At 39.4% G+C, this 20,100-nt stretch overlaps 1 protein-coding gene across 8 annotated transcripts in view; it reads right to left on the reverse strand.

Annotated features, from left to right (window-relative positions):
- DOCK6 (dedicator of cytokinesis 6) overlaps positions 1-20,100 on the reverse strand; it is a 2,991,519-nt gene that overhangs the window by 612,179 nt on the left and 2,359,240 nt on the right. For all 8 annotated transcript variants that reach the window (XM_044084603.1, XM_044084600.1, XM_044084599.1 and 5 more), the window contains one exon: positions 11,889-11,985. In XM_044084603.1, coding sequence (XP_043940538.1) covers positions 11,889-11,985 — 97 coding nt within the window. The remainder of the gene's footprint in view (positions 1-11,888; positions 11,986-20,100) is intronic.

The raw sequence follows: 20,100 nt of genomic DNA on the forward strand, positions 1-20,100 counted from the left end.
GCCCTGGATACATTTTCCTGCCATGTGTGCTCCCCAGGCGTAATCCGATGCATCTGTTGTCAGTGTCTGCCTGGCTGTGGGTTGAATGAAAGGCTGTCCCTTGTTGAGGTGACAAGCTTGTGCCCACCATCGAAACTCTTGTTGTAGGCAGGGAATTAGTGGTATAACTGTTTCCAAACTTTGACAGTGTTGAGACCATACGCTCTTTAGGTACCATTGTAGTTTCCTCATATGCAGTCTTGCACATGGAATTAGTAGTATGCATGATGCCATGTAGCCCAAGGCCTGCAGAATTTTTCTTGCAGGGAGTTGGGTCTTTGTTGCCATTAATTGAAAATAATGAGTTAATTGTCCTTGCTTGTCTGGCGTGATATAAGCCATCTGGGCCATTGTGTTCAAGCTGGCACCCAGGAATATTATCTGTTGTGAGGGCACTAGTTTTGATTTCTTTTCATTTACTGTGTACCCCAGGCAACTTAATAACTTTTTTTACATATGCCAGATGCTTTAGAAGAATGTCCTTGCTCTCTGCTTGAATCAGACAATCGGCTAGGTATGGATAAATCTGAATTCCTTTTTGACTGCAAAATGCAATTACTGGTGCCAGGCACTTTGTGAAGACCCTGGGCGCAGTAGATAAGCCAAAGGGCAGTGCAGAGAATTGATAGTGCATTGAACCAGCTAGAAATCTGAGGTATCCTCTGCAGTTTTGTCTGATAGGGACATGCAGGTATGCCTCTTTGGGGTCCAAAGTCACGAGCCAAGCTTTCCTGCCCAGCATGGGAAGAAGCTGCTGTAGTGTCAACATCTTGAATTTCGGAACATCCAGGTAAGTGTTTAGTGTAGAAAGGTCCAGAATGGGTCTCCAGGCTTTGTCCTTTCTGGGAACCAGAAAGAGTCTAGAGTAAAATCCTTGTCCTTGTTCCTGTGGTGGTACCTTCTGAATAGCTCTCATGTCCATGAGTGCTGTAATTTGTTTTTGAGCCTCTGCCCATTGATTTGGTGGCAGATTTGGCATTCCTTTTAGCCTTGGCAGGGTATGAAAATGGAACCTGTAACCCTGAGATACAATGTTGAGAACCCATTTGTCTTTGGTGATGCAATGCCAGTTGTGATAGAAAAGTGCCAGTTTTCCTCCTAAGGGGGCTGCCAAGAGAGAGCTGTTTGGCAGCTGCAGTGGAAAGTCATTGAGGCTGTTTTTTATAAGGTTGAGGCCTGTCTTCCCCTTCTTTCTGGCCTGGTGTGCCCCATTGTCAAGGCCTGTAGGGGCCTTGTGTCTGACCTCTACCTCTTGGACGTCTGTATCTGCCCCTTTGAGGTCTATCTGCGACTGGAAATGACCAATTCTTTGTTGGCCAATTTCTACTAAAACGAGGAGTCTGAGCCTGTAAGAAATCTTTCACCGTTTGCAAAGATTTTGCCTTATCCTCCATCTTCTTTAATACCTCCTCTGCCTTAACTCCAAACAGCACATCCTGCTGCAAAGGTGCATCCAATAGTTTGACCTTAACATGATCTGGTAACGTATGTTCTTTTAACCAAGCATACCTTCTAATGACACAGCCTGTAACTGCTAGCACTACAGTAGGCCTCTAAGGAATCAAACCCACATTGCAAAGTATGCTTTCCCACTTGTTCAGCTGCATGCAATAAATCCTGCATTTCTTTTAAGTTAGGAGGATCTGAATCTGGAAGCAACTTTTGTTTCAAATGAGACATTAAAAATTGCTGATATTTTAGCATGTGAAACTGGCAGTTCAAAGCTCTCATTGCTAAAGCTGCAGACATATATACCTTCTTTCCCCATCTGTCTAATGCTCTGGAATCTCTGTCAGAGGGAACTGGGTTTTTTGCTGATGAGGCCTTAATCCCTTTGGGTCCCTGAGAAATAGTTTCAGGGTCAGCTACAGGGCTCTTGTACAGAAATTTGTGAGAGTGAGGTACTCTGTAATATCTATCCGGTTTAACTGGGGCAGGGGATAAGGAGTCCGGGTTCAAACTGGATTCAGTGTACACATCATCCACAATGTCTAAAACAGGCGGGACAGCAAGGGGTCTGTGTTGAGGCAATAAAAGGAAGTCTCTGAGCCTTTTCTTGGATTCTGAGTAATCCTGGCCTTCCCAATGGAAATGCTCCCTCATGGTATGTAAGGTCTCCCCAAAGGAGTAGTCCTCAGGCGGAGAGGCTGATGGAATTGATTCCTCAGCATCACAATCCTCATAAGGGGGTAAAGAATATCCTAGGTCCAAGGAAGAGTCTGAGGAAATGGACACCTGATCAGAAGATTCATAGTCTTCATCCTGTCTGGGCCTTTTATCTGGAGGGGGATTAGGTCCTCGGCCATTCTAAGCATCTGTTTCTTAGGCATGGAAGCCTGTCCTGGAGAGAGTTGTGTCTGTTTCTTTGCTTTTAAGGGGGGCTTAGACTTAGCAGAGGGTTTAATGGTTAACTGGGTAGGTCTGAAAACACCCTCTGTAGCTGTGGATTGCTCAGCTACTTTGGTTCCCTCTGTAGGTTTAGGATCGGTAAGCTGAAGACCTAGTGCATCTGAAGGCCGAGCCAGCTCCACGTGGGAGTCGGAGGCAGTCTGTGGTTCTGTGGAAGCGGTCGTCAGGGGCTGTGTCGGCACCTCCCTGAAAACTGGAGAACCAGCGACCGGTCTAGAAGAGGCCTCGTCGTCAGTTTTGGGCCTCGGATGCCTGTCCTTGTGCTTTTTATGCATTGCGGTCATCGGGATTTCCAATGGCATGGTGTAATTGAATTTTCTACCAAAATAATGTCGGGCAAAATCAAACAGACGTTTAATAGTGCGCTTGTTAAACCTAGCACAAAACCGACAACCAGTGACGTCGTGGTCAGGGCCTTGGCATGGAATACAATAGGAGTGGAAATCCTTATGAGGTATTTGCTTCTCACAAGAAATGCAATTATTAACTTTTACTGACATCGGTCTGAGGCAAGAAAAAGTTTCCCCAACAGGGTACTTAGCTTTTTTAGAAGACTTCGGTTCTGGATTCGGAATGAAAATCTCAGGAGTCGGCCGACCGGCACTTGCCAACTGCTTCTGCTTTGGGCACCGCACGGCAAGAAAGACTGAAGAAAATGGCATTGGCTGCATCTTACATACCCCTGTCGCACTGACGTCAGGGAGGAGGCGACAGCAACCGACACCGGACCAAGACTTTGGAACTCTGGCCGACTGCAGGACCGCCTAACGGCAGGGTAACCCAAGTGTAATGACTGCAGCAGTGTAACACGATGAACATCTGGTTAATAACACTTACAAATGTTAGAAATTGCTAGCTTGACAGCTGAGCAGAGAGGAACGTGTCTGGCACTTGAAGCGGCAAATGAGACCTGAGGTAATCTTGAGAGGAGCATTACGGGTAGAACTAAGCTCGAGAATTTTTGGAAGGTGCAAGCTGGAATAATGGCAGAGTTGGTTCTGAGTTACGGAACTGAACCCACAGTCAAGGATTAAGTGAATATTGACATCATCAGACCATTCCTTTCAAAAAGGCTTTGCACATCTTGTGCGATACCAAGCAGGATGATGTGAAACCAAAATGAAAAGATGAAATAGCTATCAGATGAATTTTAAATGAGGAACAGCAGGCCACTTTCTGGAATATGTGGGTTAAAAAAACAAGTACTTGTGAACAAGAAGTTGATGTAGGGTCTACGCCCTTATCTGATGATTATAAGGTACTCTTTTTCAATTTATTTACAAATTAAAGATTCATGAGAGATCAAATGACAACCGGTCCAGGAAAACATGGATCCCTGACCACTACTGAAAGTAGAGAAACTATGCCATCAGACAAAGGAAGCAAATGCCTGGGTGAAGCAACCAAGACAAATGAGACAGCAAATTGGGATGCTACAGTTGGAGAAGGGGGTCTTCTCTTTAGGTAAAGCCATAGCAAGAGTATCCATACCTAGCAGGGATAGAACAGGGCCTATAAGTATGATCCCCACTTTGCACATCTTTCTGAACAAATCTAGCTACAAGAGGAAAGTGAGAGAATCCATACAGAAGGCCTGGTGACAATCGTGGGTGACTGGTACCAGCCATTCTGGAGGGACAGCGTTGAAGAAATCTCTGCATTTGGTGTTGAAGGGTGAAGCAAAGAAATTGCAAAAGGGTTTGCTCCGTCTATGAAGTATACTCTGTGCTGTTTTGTTGTTGAGACACCTTTTGCACTAGAGCAGTATTTGTCCCCTAAATGTTTCTCCAGTCACATTGGATGCGTCTCATATGTGTGTGTTGTTATGAAAAAGAAGTGTGATTTTAAGGTCCATTCCCATACCTTCATGACTTCTCTGCCTTTTTTAATTTCTCCAAGTCTTTTGGGTTTCTAATACCATGACAGGAATGTACCCCATCCATAGGTCAAAGTACGATTAAAGTTCATGAAATTAGTAGTTTCAATCTTTGATGTCAGCCAAAAGTGCTCTTCGTAGCATGCACAATGTGCCCAGTAATGACTCCTCCTGCAATTCGTACGGAGTTACATGGATTGGTAACATATCTAAATATGATTGTAAATTCTTTTTTATAAGATTGGAACTGTCTGGGTATCTTTCTTCCATATTGCTCTCATTTCTGCCTGCAGATCCTAGGGTTTTATGACTTTGTGTCTCTCTGTACGCAAGACACTATAGTCACTGGGTGCGGCAATTTCAATGATCAATGCTACTTTTGTCTTCTTTTCTTGGACCACTAAATCCAGTTTTCTAGCATCTATCTTTTGAACTGTTGGTAATGGGTGATCCCATGTGATATAAACTTCATCATTTTCTATGATGCTTTGTGGCTCATGTTTCCAGTGTTTTTCAGCTACTTCGATACCATAATGTTTGCACAATCCCTAATGCAACAGTCTCGACACATTATTATGCTTTTCAGTATACAGCCCTTCTGCCATTACTGTGTCACAACCAACAACAAGGTGTGTGACTGTTTCCAATTTGGTTTTACAAAACCTACATTTATCTGTTTCCCCCACATGTTCAATGGACTTCGTAAACCAGCATGTACACAGCCCACTGTCTTGGGCTGCCAATATTAACCTTTCATTTCTTGGTTTGAATTCGCCTCTCCTTAACCATTCCTACATTAATTTTTGATCAACATGAGGCTCTTCCAGGAGTTTTCTATATTTGCAACTATATTTATGATTTTTCCACATTTCTTGCCTTCTCATCTGGTCCTTCAACTTATATTCTTTCTTTTGTTTTTTGGTACATTCAGTTGCTACCTGGTTTTTATCTACTTCTGGTTTGATTTCCATTCCTGCTTGACGTCGATATGCTTCTGCTAAATTAAGCAGAGAAGTCATCTTAGATTTATTCTCCTCATGTTTCAAAACTTTCACTACATTTGGATCTTGTGAAGTCAGTAGATGTGTGTGAAGTCCCATGACTGCAGATCTGTACATGTAATCAATTTCAAGGAGGGGAATATATAATCTTGGTATACACTGATTTTTATGAATCATATGGTGAGCATGAAGCATCTTTCTTGTTTTACTATCTAATTTATCCAACTTTTTGGGGCCAGTCAATCACTCTAAAACTGAACGTTAGGATAGGAAGAGCAAACTGATTTATAGCTTGGATCTTGTTCCTAGATGCCAATCCTGACAGGATTAATTTAAGTCTTCTAAAGTATTCCTTACTGAGTTTTATTCACATTTGTTCATGGTTTATTGCTGATCCTTCATCAATTCCCAAGTATTTATACACTCCCTCTTGCTCAAGTTCTTTTATATCACATTCTTGTCCCAAACTGATGTTTTCCTAGTGTTGCAGTTTTCCTTTTTTAAAGGTTGCTTTTACACATTTATCAAGACCAAATGACATTCTAATATCGTCTGAAAAAGTTTTGACAACCTTTCAGTTCTTCATCTGATGAGCTACACAGTTTTAAATCATTGACAAAAAGAAGATGAAAAGTCATTAGACTTTGTTGTTTTCTAGGAGCCAAATTGTAGCAGTGGCCTAAGTTGTTAAGTAAACAGCTTAAGGAATTAATCGCAAGGCAGAATAGCAAGGGTGACAGAGAGTCACCCTGAAATATCCCCCTTTGAATTTTTATCCCTGGGATAATAAGATGTTGTTTATCATGGCTTAATTGCAAAGTGGTCTGCCATTGTTTCATGGCTAAAAATATAAAACAAACCAAACTAAAATCACAAAAGAAACGGGTGGGAGCAAAACGAGTTTTGCTTTCACCAGTTTCTTTTGTGATTGTTTCATGGTTACTGTAATGTAGTCAATCAGTGTAGGGTGTATCTTATACATTTTTAAGCAATGTGGGTAAAATCATGTTCATCCTTGTTTGTTTATACACCAAACCACTGCTATACTGTTCCAGTGAATGGCAATCACACCTTGGGTTATCAAGTCCTGAAATGCCTGCAACCCTAAAAGAACCTTTCTCATTTCCAGTACACTGATGTGCAATCTGTTCTCTAGTTAACTCCACATGCCCTGGACCAACCTATATAAGTAATGCCCCCAAACCCAAGATGGGCACATCTATTGTTACTGTGGCAACTGGGGAAGGTCAAAGTGCATTCCCACTGAAAGGTTTTGTGGTTTTCTCCACCATAAAAGACTCTGTATGCATGCCCTTGAAAGTCCGACCGTGTTCATCATAAGCTGTGCTGTCTGATCTTACTGGGTTCTGAAAGTCCACAGAAAAATTCTCATGTTCAGTCTTGAGAGTGGAAATATGTGAATGGCTGCATCCATAAATCCTACCAGTTTTAAGACTTCTTTGACTATGGATCCAATCCTATCTGGGGGTAAATTTGCTTTCTGAATGACTGTGTCCAGCTAGGAGCAGATGAAATGTATGGGCTGAGTTGGGTGTTGCTGAGACCTTGGTAGGTTGACCACAATCCCAAAGGATAGAAACAACCAGAGTAATTACTTTGTCAGCAGTAGTAATTCTGTAGTGCAAGCTTTTATGAGCCAGTCATCTAGGTAACAGAAACATTTAGCCCTAAAAGGCATATGCGAGCCATGACTGAGGCTATGCATTTTGTAAAAACCCATGGAGGCTGTTGAGAGTTCACATGGCAGGGCTCTCAAATGGCAATGACTGACAATCACCTAGAAGCAGAGGGAATTTCTTGATGGCTTTGGTATTTTGACATATAGGTATGAATCTTGGAAGTCCAAAGAACACATCCAATTTCCTGCTTGCAGGCAGGGCAGGATGCACTGCACCATGACCATTGAGAATGACTCTTCTTTCACATACTGATTTAGTTGACTGAAGTCGAGAATGGGTCTGAGGTCCCGAGTCTTTTGGGCACCAAGAAGAGTCTGGACTCAGGCACTCTCTGGTCTGGTCTGGTAGGAGCAGTTTGACTTCTTAGCTTGCTGATCTTTTCTGACAGGGTGAAATGGTGGGGGGTGTGAGGGCAAACTTCTGGGCAAATCTAAAAAGGGAATAGAGTAACCTCTGAATATAATGTTCCATATCCACCTGTCTAACATGCTGGCAAAGGATCTTTGAGGTATTGAAAACTTGACCCCAACAGCTGAGAGTGCTTTACCAACTTACTCTCACTGCAGCAGCCTCTCTTTTACCTTCTGCCTGAAAAAGGATGAGCAAAAGGGGGAGCACTGATGAAAATGACTGAAATGGTCCACAAAATTAGTTTGATGAAGTCAGGCCTGCATCCTCATGGCTAGAGGGTTATAGTCATCTTTTAAGATGTCAGTCAATATCAAAGGCTCAAACACCTAACCTGACAAGTCCTGAGAAGAGGATCTGTTTGGAATAAATATGGAGGACAGTTGCTATTGTAGCAGGGAAGAAGAAAGTGTTAATACTTTCAATTACTGAAAAAATTACCTGTACCGAAACATCGGGCTCTTCAGTCTTATGCTTTTCTTCCCTTTTCTGGGGGCTTGGCACTCCAGAAGAATGGTCATCTGGGTACTTCAAGGTGGGGTTCTCCACCAGAGCCAACAATGAGCAAAGCAGCCCTTTCAACACAGTCTATGTTGCCCATCTGAAAGTGTGTAAGAAATGAAGGTTGGGCAAATAAAGCGGTCATAACACACACATCATATGGGTCCTGGGGGGGCAGTTTTATGGCCAAATCTTTGAAGCCCAGCTTATGATCCTTTTTCCCCCAAACACCTTTACTGAATTATTGCTTGTGACACAGGCAAATTTACATTCATATAAAAGTAATCAAATTATAATTAACATAATAAACATTACATTTCACATATATTGCTATATACCACATAACCTAAGCAACGCTACATAAATTATTCAATTCCTGCTTTTTTTTCTTAAACAAGAAACATATTTATTAAACCATCACTTATTACATAGGCAATCATACATTTATATAAATGAAAACAAACCACATCGACACAATCCTAATTGCAAGCACTTTACATCACAAACCATACTGACACACTCCTAGTTGCAAACATTATACATCACTTATAATCTACTCAGTCTTTTTCAAACATTACATAGCTCATTTAAGTCCTGCCGCCTTTTAAAACTCATTCATCCCTTGTATGTATTGCTATCACAATTTCCATTTTTTCCTACGTAGTTTGCTCCTATCCTTTTTTAAAGATCTTATTTCCATTTGTTTTATGTCTGTTACTATATTCACCACTTCTAGTATAGCTTGTTTAGATTTTGATTTCAATTTTCTTAATTGCTTTTTTGGCAGCCACCATTATTGGACACAGCAAGGGCTTACAATGTCTAGGCAATTCCGATTCTGTATCATAGCTCAGAAAAATCATCTCCCTCATCAGACCAATCTGCGCACTCAGCATCCCTGACAGTAAGTACATCCCACAGGGAATCCTTAAAGTCTGCCAGTTCACTGCACACTCAGAAAATATGTTTCCAATTACCTCTTTCTTCCCCATCACACCTCCAACATTTGCTGTCTGCCCGAGGAAAAATTCTCTGGAGTCTACTTCGGGTATAGAAATATCTATGTAAACATTTCCAGGCAAAAATCCTAAACATTCCAGACTTTGTTGCATATTTGGGAGACATACATATATCCTCCCATTATTTCTTTCTGATTTGCTTATCCAATCTCTCTGTATTTTTATCTTCTTCTATCTCTATTGGAGCTCCTCTTGCAATTAATAAAAGTACTCCTCTTTTCCTTTGTCCCCGGAATTTCTGCTGAATATATATATATATATATATATATATATATATATATATATATATATATATATATATACATATACATATATGGGACTACTTCAGATAATCTCAGTAGACAGAAATCCATAAGACCGAGGCCAGAAACACGAAGTTTCACATAAGAGAAACTTCACAACAATGACGTTCAGAACACTGAACGTGTGAATGTCTGACAGTCAAAGCTGGGCAGAACAGGAAATCTGCCCATGTTCACACTGTAGTGTGATCTTGGAGTTGGTATATTTAATTAGCAGGGGGTTCGGGAGGTGCAGGTGTATTTTTTTTTTTTATTTAAGTATTTGTTATGAATATTCATGTCCGTCCTATAGAGACTCATGAATATTCAGTGACATTTTTTATGGGTTTGAGTTTATTGGTTGGTGGGTGGGGTCTAGGTGAGGTCAAGTAGGCAGTTTGGGTTGGACTTCTTGTGGGTGGGGTCTAGGTAAGGTTAAGTAGGTAGTTTGGGCTGGACTGCTTTAGTTTGCTCTTCCAATGGTGTTTGTGTCTGCTGTGGTTATTTCGTTGAATGGGGGTAAGTTGGGATTTCTTTGTTTTGATGTTATGTCTGCCTGTCAGGTATGCTAGGTTTTTGGGACACACACACATACATACACATGCTCACCCACCCACACATGCTTTAATTCTGAAGGAGAAGGCCCTATCAGGATAACAAAAGACCCTCCAAAACAGATGGCAGTGTAGGCACCTCCTAAATAGGATTCCTTCTTGCATGCTTGAATTATTTATTATTTTATTTATCTTTGCTTACTGTGGAAATTTGACTGGGATACATTTTAAGTTATGGCTTGGAGAGAAAATTGCCACTGTTTTGACATGTATATAAAATACTGGTACATGACATCGAAGGAATAGAAAATATAAGTGTACATAAATGAGAGAGAAAAAATGACAATAGCTAACATAACCATTATTTAGAAATACAGCATGTGCATAGCTTGCATAGGTATATACAATATTGTCCACTCAATTGAAACAGATACAAGCTTGTATAAAGCAGAGAGAGAAATAACACTGAAAATGTATGTTGTAATATTACCTGCAATTTCTAGGAATTAAAATAATGAAAAGAAGGGGCAGCTTAACTACTGAATTATTAGAAAGGGGGAAGGTGGCTGATGACGAAATACAATATGATATGTTAGTAGTAATGTAACCATGAGCACTTTGTTACATACTAGACTAAGAAGTAAAGTAATTAGGAAGGTGAGAACGTTTTGGGCTACTTGGACTGCTACAAGGACTATTAGTTTTGGACAGATGAGGAGAGAGAGAAAGTGATGAAACTGTGACAATGGGGGTGACAATGGGATGGTGGCTGATCTAATTAGACAGAAGAAGAGTTTGAGTCTTGTCATCTTACACCCTGTGATTGATATAATATCTAATTCCAAAGGACCAAAAGCAAGATAACTAAAATAAACCCTGCCAGATGTCAAGCTAAATCTGTAGAACAGCTGACAGCCCATTATCTAATGAGGGTGGCCTAATGGTTAAGGTGTTTGCCTTACAAACACAAGGTGCAGGGTTCGAGTCTCACAAGGAATAATTGGCTAGGCTTAAAATGGCTCACAAGGGCAGTTAGCTTAGTATGAACCTATGAACCTATGAACTCCACTGCCTAGAAGGGATACAGCATGCACAAACTCTTTCAAATAAGCCAGAGTCAGGTCATCTAGAGTATGAAAGGTAAGAATAATCATTTTTAGAACTCTTATGGCAATGTGTAACAATTCATCCAAAACTGTGAACATATGTTATTTTTGTAAAGAAAACATTATGAAAATGCATACTGATTCATGCTTCTTTTCCCCTGGTTTCTCTGACACTGAAATCTAAATGCCTCACCAGTAAAGGTGTTCAACTACATAATGCCACATTACAAATACAAATCCACATCAGCTAAGAAATCCTCCACCTGATTATATTATTCATGTGTTTATCAGCATAGCTAGCCAGACCAGGCTATTTATGTCTGCTGAATGCTTCATATACCGACTACTTTTGGTATGGTAACTGATGCACTTACAGACTTTTGTTCCGCCCATGTACCGATGACACTACCCTGCAAGGTTCCTGGCCCAAGAGCTAACATACGGCTTTAAGAATAACAAGAATGCAACACATCACCACAGAAGATGGAGGAAAAAGGATTAGAGCTCATTGGCTAACAGTTCTATTTCTTTTCAGTAAAAACTGATGTAGGAAATGCAAGGGCAGTAACGGTGCCACATTATCTTCCTTTCATAAAACCTATGCTATGTCACTTACTAAAGCTAACATTTTAATAATCAGTTTTGTAGATGAACTGTTCTAGTGCCATACCACCAAAGATCATAACATAGTGATGAAAAGTAAAAAGATTTAGACACAAGTGACTGTTTATGATACCAAAGGTCTAGAGACCTTTTTACTGCCACAAAATGGCACAGCAGTAAAGCACAGAATGACACTTTTAGCAGCAGGATTTCTTAAAAGAAAGGTCCTGAACCACCTTAGTATGATCCCACTATAAAAAAACTCAACACAGTTAAGTTTGTGACAGTGTAAACAAGTTACGAAACTTCTTGGAAAATTGGTGGTGTCACAAATACCCAACAAGGTACTGAAGAGAAGCATAACATACTGTACAATGCCAGACTGCCTTACCTGTACAATAATTTCTAAGGTATCAAGAACCACCAGGTTGGTTTCTGTTGCCAAGTTACCATCCACCAATGCCTCATGCTCCACCTCAGCTTTGGTCCTGCAGTACAAAAAGGGGATATTAGTAGGGCCTTCTTACCACAATACATCCACAGTGTTTCAAGGGGAATATCTGGAACTGCACAGAACACACAGTTGCTGCAAACTGAAAGCTACACGTGGGAAAGTTGCACCTTAGTCACTGTGCACTACTTTCTAGGTCAAGAATAAGTAAGACAAAGAATGCAAAACAGTTTAGTAAAGCAAAACTTATGGTGCTGATAATTTTTAGTCCAAAACCAAACTTAAGCTGTATTCAGTCTATAAATATCAATGACAAACCTGGAACCCAGCAAATAAATCTGTGATATCATCTTGGCACGACCTGGCACAGTGAAACTACCCTATCGACACAGCCTTGTGCTTAGCTGAAAGCTAGATATTTCCCTAATCTCCCTTTCAACACTGTTCCTGTGATGTTCTTTATTACAGAGGTCAAACTGTCTAACATCTAGTTCCCCAATTACTCTATGTATTCACTTTTTATTTAAGTTCTATGTCACATCCTTCAGTACAACTACTGTCCAGTCACCACTACCTGGCTAACAGGTCTTCAACAGATTCTGGCATCATGTTTCCAAATGACCAGAGGACAAAGGGGTCTGATAAGCCAGATCCATTGCTTTATCAAAATTGGGTCCCTGAAGCCACACTTACATGACAAGACATTCTAGTCTGTTTCTGCCTCCTTTTTAAACGTTGACCATCTTTCAGGATCACAGCCATTGCTCTGTGAGATGAAGACTGCAGACAGGATAGCTCAATGTCCGGCTTTATTGCTGCCATCCTCCTTTCTCTTGTGCAAGGTTAAAAGAGCACATTCCCCTTTGTGCACCAATTTCACAATGCGAGTTTTATATGGACTTTGCTTTACTTACATGTTCTGCCTCCTCCTTTTCCTTCTGGTAATTCTTCACCTTTCTAAGGCCTCAATCTTTTTGAATGCCTTAATGTATTCTTTCCACTCTGTTTAACAATTAAACTACAAATGTAGAATTGTTATTACCATGAGATTATTGATTTGGAAGCAATATTGCTTTCAGCAGAGTCCTTGAACTCTGCACTAGAAGGGACAGATACATCAGTACCCAAGTAGTAGAACTACGTGAACAGGATAAAAATCCCCAGAAAAACAAAGGTAAAACCATGGGAAGGGCTTTTAGGAAAGTCCCACAAAAAGACAGACCAAAATAGGGACCAGTGACCATAACAGAACATGGAGTTGAAGCTCCTGGGACTGCCGCATGTACAGCCTTCACTGACTGATGTCAGTGTAAAAACATGTATGTAACACAGTTTGGTGTTACCATTAAAACAGAACTTCGCAAGAAATGCATTTTGTTTAAGTGCTACTTTAGGCCACAGCCTGAATGGCTTGTTACTAACCTCCTGTAGGAAGACAGTCAGGAGAATTCCAGTAATGATAGTAACTTCCAGCGACTGCCATCAATCAAAAAAAGGAAGCAAAAAGCAAAGACTTTCAAACTGCTTGCTCCTTCTGGAATGCAGTCCCAAATAATAATCATCTAATTATCAAGGCAATAAAAATGGGATCACCCAGACATCAGAGACAGGCTTCAATTATGACAAGTCTTTCACCTTCCAAAGACACAATTTTCACAAAAAAAACCGATGAAAAGGTTTCTCAGCAATAGCCACCAGCCAAATGGAACCATCTGCTTAAAGAAATCAGAAAGGAAACTCAGTACCCTGCGCTCAGAACAAAGCTATTAAAACTTGACAAGAAAGCAAACATTTGCTCATGGCTTATGGATGAGAGTTAATAACTTGTACCCCTCTTACTTCCAGCCACAAGCATCAAAAACATCATTGGAAATTTATAATATTGTGCAGTCTGTCATACTGTTCAAAAATATGTAGCTAACCATTTTTAAAGTTACAAAAGCACATTCAATTTGAGCTAACCATATCATTTACTTGTACATAGTCGTATTTATCATTTGTACATTTTCTACTTGTTCCATTTCATCATTTGTGTATTTTTTATATGATGTAGTGCTCAGGACCAGGCACCTACCCAGTTAATAAATCTATAAAGAAATAAAAATTGTACTGAATCTGATAAAAATTGTGGTGTGACAGAAAGGCCAAGAGAAACACCATGGTTTGACAGGGCAGTTCTAGCTAAGGGAAATAAAATGGAAATAGCATTTTCTGTTTTTTTGCAGTTATTATTTTTAATCGACTTCTGACAACCAACAAGAAAAGAATTCTCATGGTGATTCTCTACATCATAAACAACATGGGTTTACCTGATCTTAGTACAGAATAATGCGCCAAAATTAAAGTCATCAAGTTAAACACAAATGACACTATAAAACCATGTTTCATTTATAGTGGATGAAAAACATATTGTACATTTTGTGAGTGCTGGCCATGGTGATATAAAAGCTATGGAAACCAAAAGTAGTTGAGCAGTATTATGCTGGACACATGTGAACTGCGATAATTTTTAAACAATTTATCTGGAGATAAGGATGATTATACGTGTTTTGCAGGCTATAGTTCATCTCTGGCTGTGAGGGTTATGACTTCAAATTCTTTTTTGGATATGGAGAGAGCGTTTAAAGATCTAACAGTTAATACAAAAAACCTCCAAGTGACAGTTTTGCATATTAAACTAATCAAAGAGTATGTTAATGCTGGAATTGCATCATGAGGCCTTTGGGTGTATGTAGAATCTGGAGTGAGGACTGAAGACGGCGATTTCTTACAGAAATGGTATGCTGTACAACAGACTGCTTCTTGCATGTCTTTGGAACTCTTAATTTGTTACTATGATCAATAACTAATATCTATTAACAAGACACTTGATGGTAATTCAGATACTGTGCAATCATTCTTGGAGCAAAATGGTTATCATGGTACATATACCAAATTTTTAAAAGAAGTTAATGACTTTGAAAGTGAATTGAAGAAATGTAAATTTAAAAAATTGTAATCGTGATTGAAAGACTTTGAAAATAACATGATGTATACATGGAAGTCTACTAATTTTTTATTTATTTATTTACTTTATTTTACATTTGTTAAATGGAGAAGTCCAATTGGACACAGGCCCATTTTCAGCGGCGGCCCAGGGAGAAAAGCTCCAATTACATAAATGACAAGTTCACAAAGAGAGATATTTACATTCATGGAGTTAACATTTTAACACTGACAGCATATTACATAACGAGTGGTACAGTTTGCAGAGGGGGTGAAAAAAGAATGTTAAACCTAAGTGGAAAAGGGGCCATTCTATTACTTGCAAATCAAGGGTAAAGCAAGGGGGACTAGGTTTTTACCTATGCCAATTTATGTATGGGTTTTTTTAGAAGAAAGTTTTATTTACAGTGATAAAAACCCATTTAAATTGTACCTCGAAATTTGGAGAAGGTACTTGGATAACTGTTGGTGTATTTGGACGGGTTCTTTGGAACAACTGAATGATTTTGTGGATTATTTAAATCTTATGGCCTGATTCACTAAAGCCTACACTAAGTGTACACAATATGTATTTAAGAACATTCTTATCACATTTTTGTGCTTTCTATTCACTCAGAAAGATTACACTAAGTGTAAATGTAGTCTACACTTTTTGGTTACCTTTATGAATCCCTGTCAATATTTAAAGCTGCAAGATTATCAGTAGGAAAACTAAAATTAGGAGGAAGAAGGTGTAGGTTATGTCTGTATAGTCTGTTCCTTCATAACAGTGTACACTTAGTGCAGGCGTTATTGAATCCCAGGGTCAATCCTTTTGGTTTAGAATTCATAGAAAAATCAGATTTATTCAACGTGGATTTTCTGGATGTAAACATCACTAAATTAATATATGTCCCTTTGCCTACTAGCTTATAGAGGAAACCTTTACTACAAATTCACTATTACAGGCTACAAGTTGTCGTCCACATCATATGGTTAAAAATATTCCCAAAGCACAATTTGTGAGATTACGATGAATCTTTAGCTCCACGAATGACTTTGAATCTGAAGCCACATATGGAGTGTAGATTTTTAAACAGGGTTTATTGGAAAAGAGATGTTAGACAGGCACATACTTTAGCTTTCAACACACCCAAACAAGAGTATTTACGGCCAAAGGAACATACAAATAATATAAAAACTCGTTCAAAAATAAGATTTATGACTACATATGGAACCAATACATTTAAAATTTGTGAGGTTATTAATTAATATTGGTACCGTTTAAAAATGGATGAGTTTTATGAACAATGTTTGGATGATGTATGCCACTTTGGTTTCAGATGGGGAAAAATATAGGTGAATGTTTGTGTTTGCCCTGGTATAAAATAAGTAAATTATTAAACAGATTAACACTAGAAATTCTATTTGTGGGAGCACATATTGTGGCAACTGTGTTTATTGTAAGGTTGTTTGTCGAACAAAATAATTTACATCTGTTAATGCATCAAAAGTATGTTCTACAAGACATATAATTACATGTAATACTAAGTGGGTGATCTATATGGCAGTTTGCATTGTGGACCTTTCTACATCGGACAAACATCTAGACCGTGGAAACAAAGAATTGCTGTTCATCTTGGTGATTTAAAATGTAAGACAGAAAGAAGCGTCTTGTTTACACATCAGAAGAACATAATTCTGCACATTTCATATTTGTGGGTATTGATGCTGTTGTAGGTAAGAGGCTGTCTGCTCAGTCTAAACATTCTTTTTTGGGTAAAAATGAAAAGTTATGACTTCTTAATCTAGGGGCTACATAAAAACCAGGGCTCAATGAATATTTTTACTGTTAATTTGCTAAATATATTTATGACTGCAATGAATGTTAAAAACTATGTGCTTTGAGTTTAAAGAACAAAAGTAAAATGTAATATAGTTAAAATGTACAGCTCGTTATAGAGCAATATATATTTTTCTTGAAGGTGGTACTGTCTTTTTAAATGCATTTGTGTTTAATCTCACAGTTTAGTTATGTCTGTCAGCATTGTTAGCACTGATGATGCCAATGCGTGAAACCAGCTTGCTTTAGCTTGCACACCTCAATCAGATACACTCCTCCTGGGTGAAGGTTAATAAAACTACACTAAAATGTATTTCTTACTTGTGGAATGGTGGTCTTTCTTTAAAGTTTGGTGCACACTTTTTGTGAGTGTGTGTGTGGGTCTACCTGACAATGCCGAAAGCTAACAATGCCGACGATGAAAACACCGACACCAGAAGATCGAAAACTGAGATGACCGACGGATGAAAACCCAGACGCTGAGAACACCGACATGTGAAAAGGCTGTGTAAGTATGCGGTAGTGACGGACGTTAGGGTTAGGGTGCGAGTAAGGTAAGTATGCGATATTGACGGACTCTAGGGATAGGGGTGGGTTAAGTGAGTTAAGGTTAGGGCGCGGGTTAGGTGAGTGTGCGATAGTGACAGTCTTTAGGGTTAGGGGCGGGTTAAGTGAGTTAGGGTTAGGGCACGGGTTAGGTGAGTGTGCGATAGTGACGGACCTTAGGGTTAGGGTTTGGGTTAAGGTTATAGATAGTTGTGTATGTAAGGTTTAGGGTGGGTTTGTAAGGATTTTGGTGTGCTTGTGTTGTGTGTGTGCTTTTTGGACAGGGGATTTGTTTTGTTTGTTGATTGTCGGGATTGTGGTGTGTCGGGCATGTGAGGTTTCGTGTTTGTGAACTTTCGGTTATGTGGTGTCGGTGATTTCGTTGTCGGTGTTGTAGTGCGTCAGTGTTGTCAGGTAGACCCGTGTGTGTATATTACCCACACACACACAGTGGAACAGGGGACCGTTAACTACACTTTCGAATTTTAAGGCAAACATTCCTGCTATATAATTATTGTAACTCCAAATTAGATTACAAAAAATAGCAAACACTTGAATTTTAACTGAATTTTAGAGGAAAATAAATTTTTGCAGAAAAATAAGTTATTTACCTTCTCTGTGGTTGTGTGACCTTGGAATTAGATTAATTGTGGATGAGCTGGACAAAAATGATGAAGTCCCGTTGTGATCTCTATAAGGGATGAAAGCGCTCAACTTCATTTGTACAATAAATTATTTTATTCAAAATTAAAGCAGAGTGCTCTCGGAGTACATGTGGTTTCCATTAAGCCTTCTTGTCTACAATTCTTTATGTAGTGGTAGTTTGGTTGTATGTGGACTGCAGTTTTCATTTGGCTTAATAGTGCTTATCCCCCAAACTGAGTAAGAATAAATTCTGATGTAAATTTGTGCCTAACCATCCAGTCTTCAAGAATAGCCTTAAAGGTAGTCAAAGCAGTACTTTATTTGACCTGTAGTGGTAACTTATTCCATAGGATGGGACCATGTTAAGTTAGGAATGTTTCTCTCCAGCAAGTCTTGATTATTTCTGTTGTAGATTAAGGTCCTTAGTGTAGGTGTTTGTAGAACCACTAGTCTTGCAAAGAAAGAGACAGTCAGATAGGACTGGGTCTCTCATGGCTCAAAAAGCAAAACATGTCACCTCAGAGAGGCCCGAGTATATTGAGAATTGTGCTAATCTATCAGGGTATTGAAAAATTTAGGTCCTTTGATTTTTTTTGGTAAGACATCTTTCAGACATTTTATAGTGGAGCAATACATTTTGATTTACACATACCAAAGGGGGCACTGTATTCAATGAAGTCTCTTAATAGGGAACAGAACAGTGGCAGTATGATTTATTTGTATCTTGAAGACATTCCCTTGCAAATTAACTGGGCCAGATAGAAGGATTTCTTGACAATGGTGGAAACGTGATGATCGAATGAGTAGCCATATAAGTACCCAGGTATGCCATGATCATGTCTGTTTGAAGAGGAGTACCTTTTAAAACATATGAGGTATAAGAATGGCACTTTTTGCTGAATGCTACTACTCTGCTCTTTTTGAATTTAACCTGAGACCATTTTCAGTACACCATGTATCTGCATATTGTAGTCATTGCTGGATCTGTTAGGTATCAGTGGATGAGAGGATAACAACGCCCAGCTTGCAGTCATCAGGAAACTTGGTCAATCATGCTTCTGGGATACTAGACTGAATGTCTGCAAAAGAAATACCAAAAAGGAGAGGTCCAGCACTGATCCCTGTGGTACCCCACTAGTTACAATGCTACAATCAGAGAAAGTACTAACAAATTTCACAACCTGGGATCTGCCTGACCGCCATTTCTCAATATAGCAACTAACACAGGGGTTAACATTTTGTCTATTTTTAGTAATATGAGCATGAGAGATGGTGTCAAAAACCTTGATCAGACTGAGAGAAGAGAGAAGCAGTGTGCACTAACTGTCCATTGAAAAGGTTACAGAATCTGTAGACAAAAGTTTACTATAGTCAAGAGGCATTAGGCTCTGGACCAGTTAAGTTGTTTATAACTGTATAAATTAATTCTGCTGTGACACAACCCATATGATTAGCAGGGTCTTTACAGGGGCCACCACTGTGTAGGAGAGTCAGAATGGTTGTTCTCAAGTATAAACCCTGTACGTAGGCCAAGGTTGGGACTGGAATACGTGAAACTATTATAGATGATCTCAGTGCATTGTTAGGCATTATTCCTTAATTTCCTGATTAAGTGAAGAAAGATTTGTAGTTTCCTTTGATATCCATAGCAACTATGAGCTCATATTCTGCTTAATATTTTCCAACAGTAATCTTAAGCTCCTTGTGAGCATATCTCAGTGTAGTCCTGAGATAAGGGGAGGGCATTTCTTACAAGTATAATACAATGTAAACAAATGGACCTTTTCTCTCTGGGCCGCCACTGAAAATGGGTATTACCCAGTGAGACTTTCCCGGTAAACAAAGACAAATAAACTTTTCACCGTTTGCCTTCTTTTGTTGTATAGCTTATTAATATGGGAGTTCCACAAGAGTTGTTTATTCCTGAATTTACCATTATATGTAATGTGGATAGGCACTGACTTTTTTATGCAGCTGTTTAAGTGCTGGTAAAAGTCAGAGGTGAATATGGCAGCCCCCTCAGTTAGGTCCATTTGAAGGGGATTGCTGGGAATTTTTAATAAGTTGTCCACAAGCTGAAACAGGTTTGACTTGGTGAAGTCCTTAAAGATGGTCTCATTTGGTGGTGGGGTGGTACCACTAGGCTTGACAGAT

The sequence above is a fragment of the Protopterus annectens genome, chromosome 9.part0, assembly GCF_019279795.1.
Source record: "Protopterus annectens isolate FY-2018-M chromosome 9.part0, PAN1.0, whole genome shotgun sequence".
NCBI classification, from domain to species: domain Eukaryota; kingdom Metazoa; phylum Chordata; order Ceratodontiformes; family Protopteridae; genus Protopterus; species Protopterus annectens.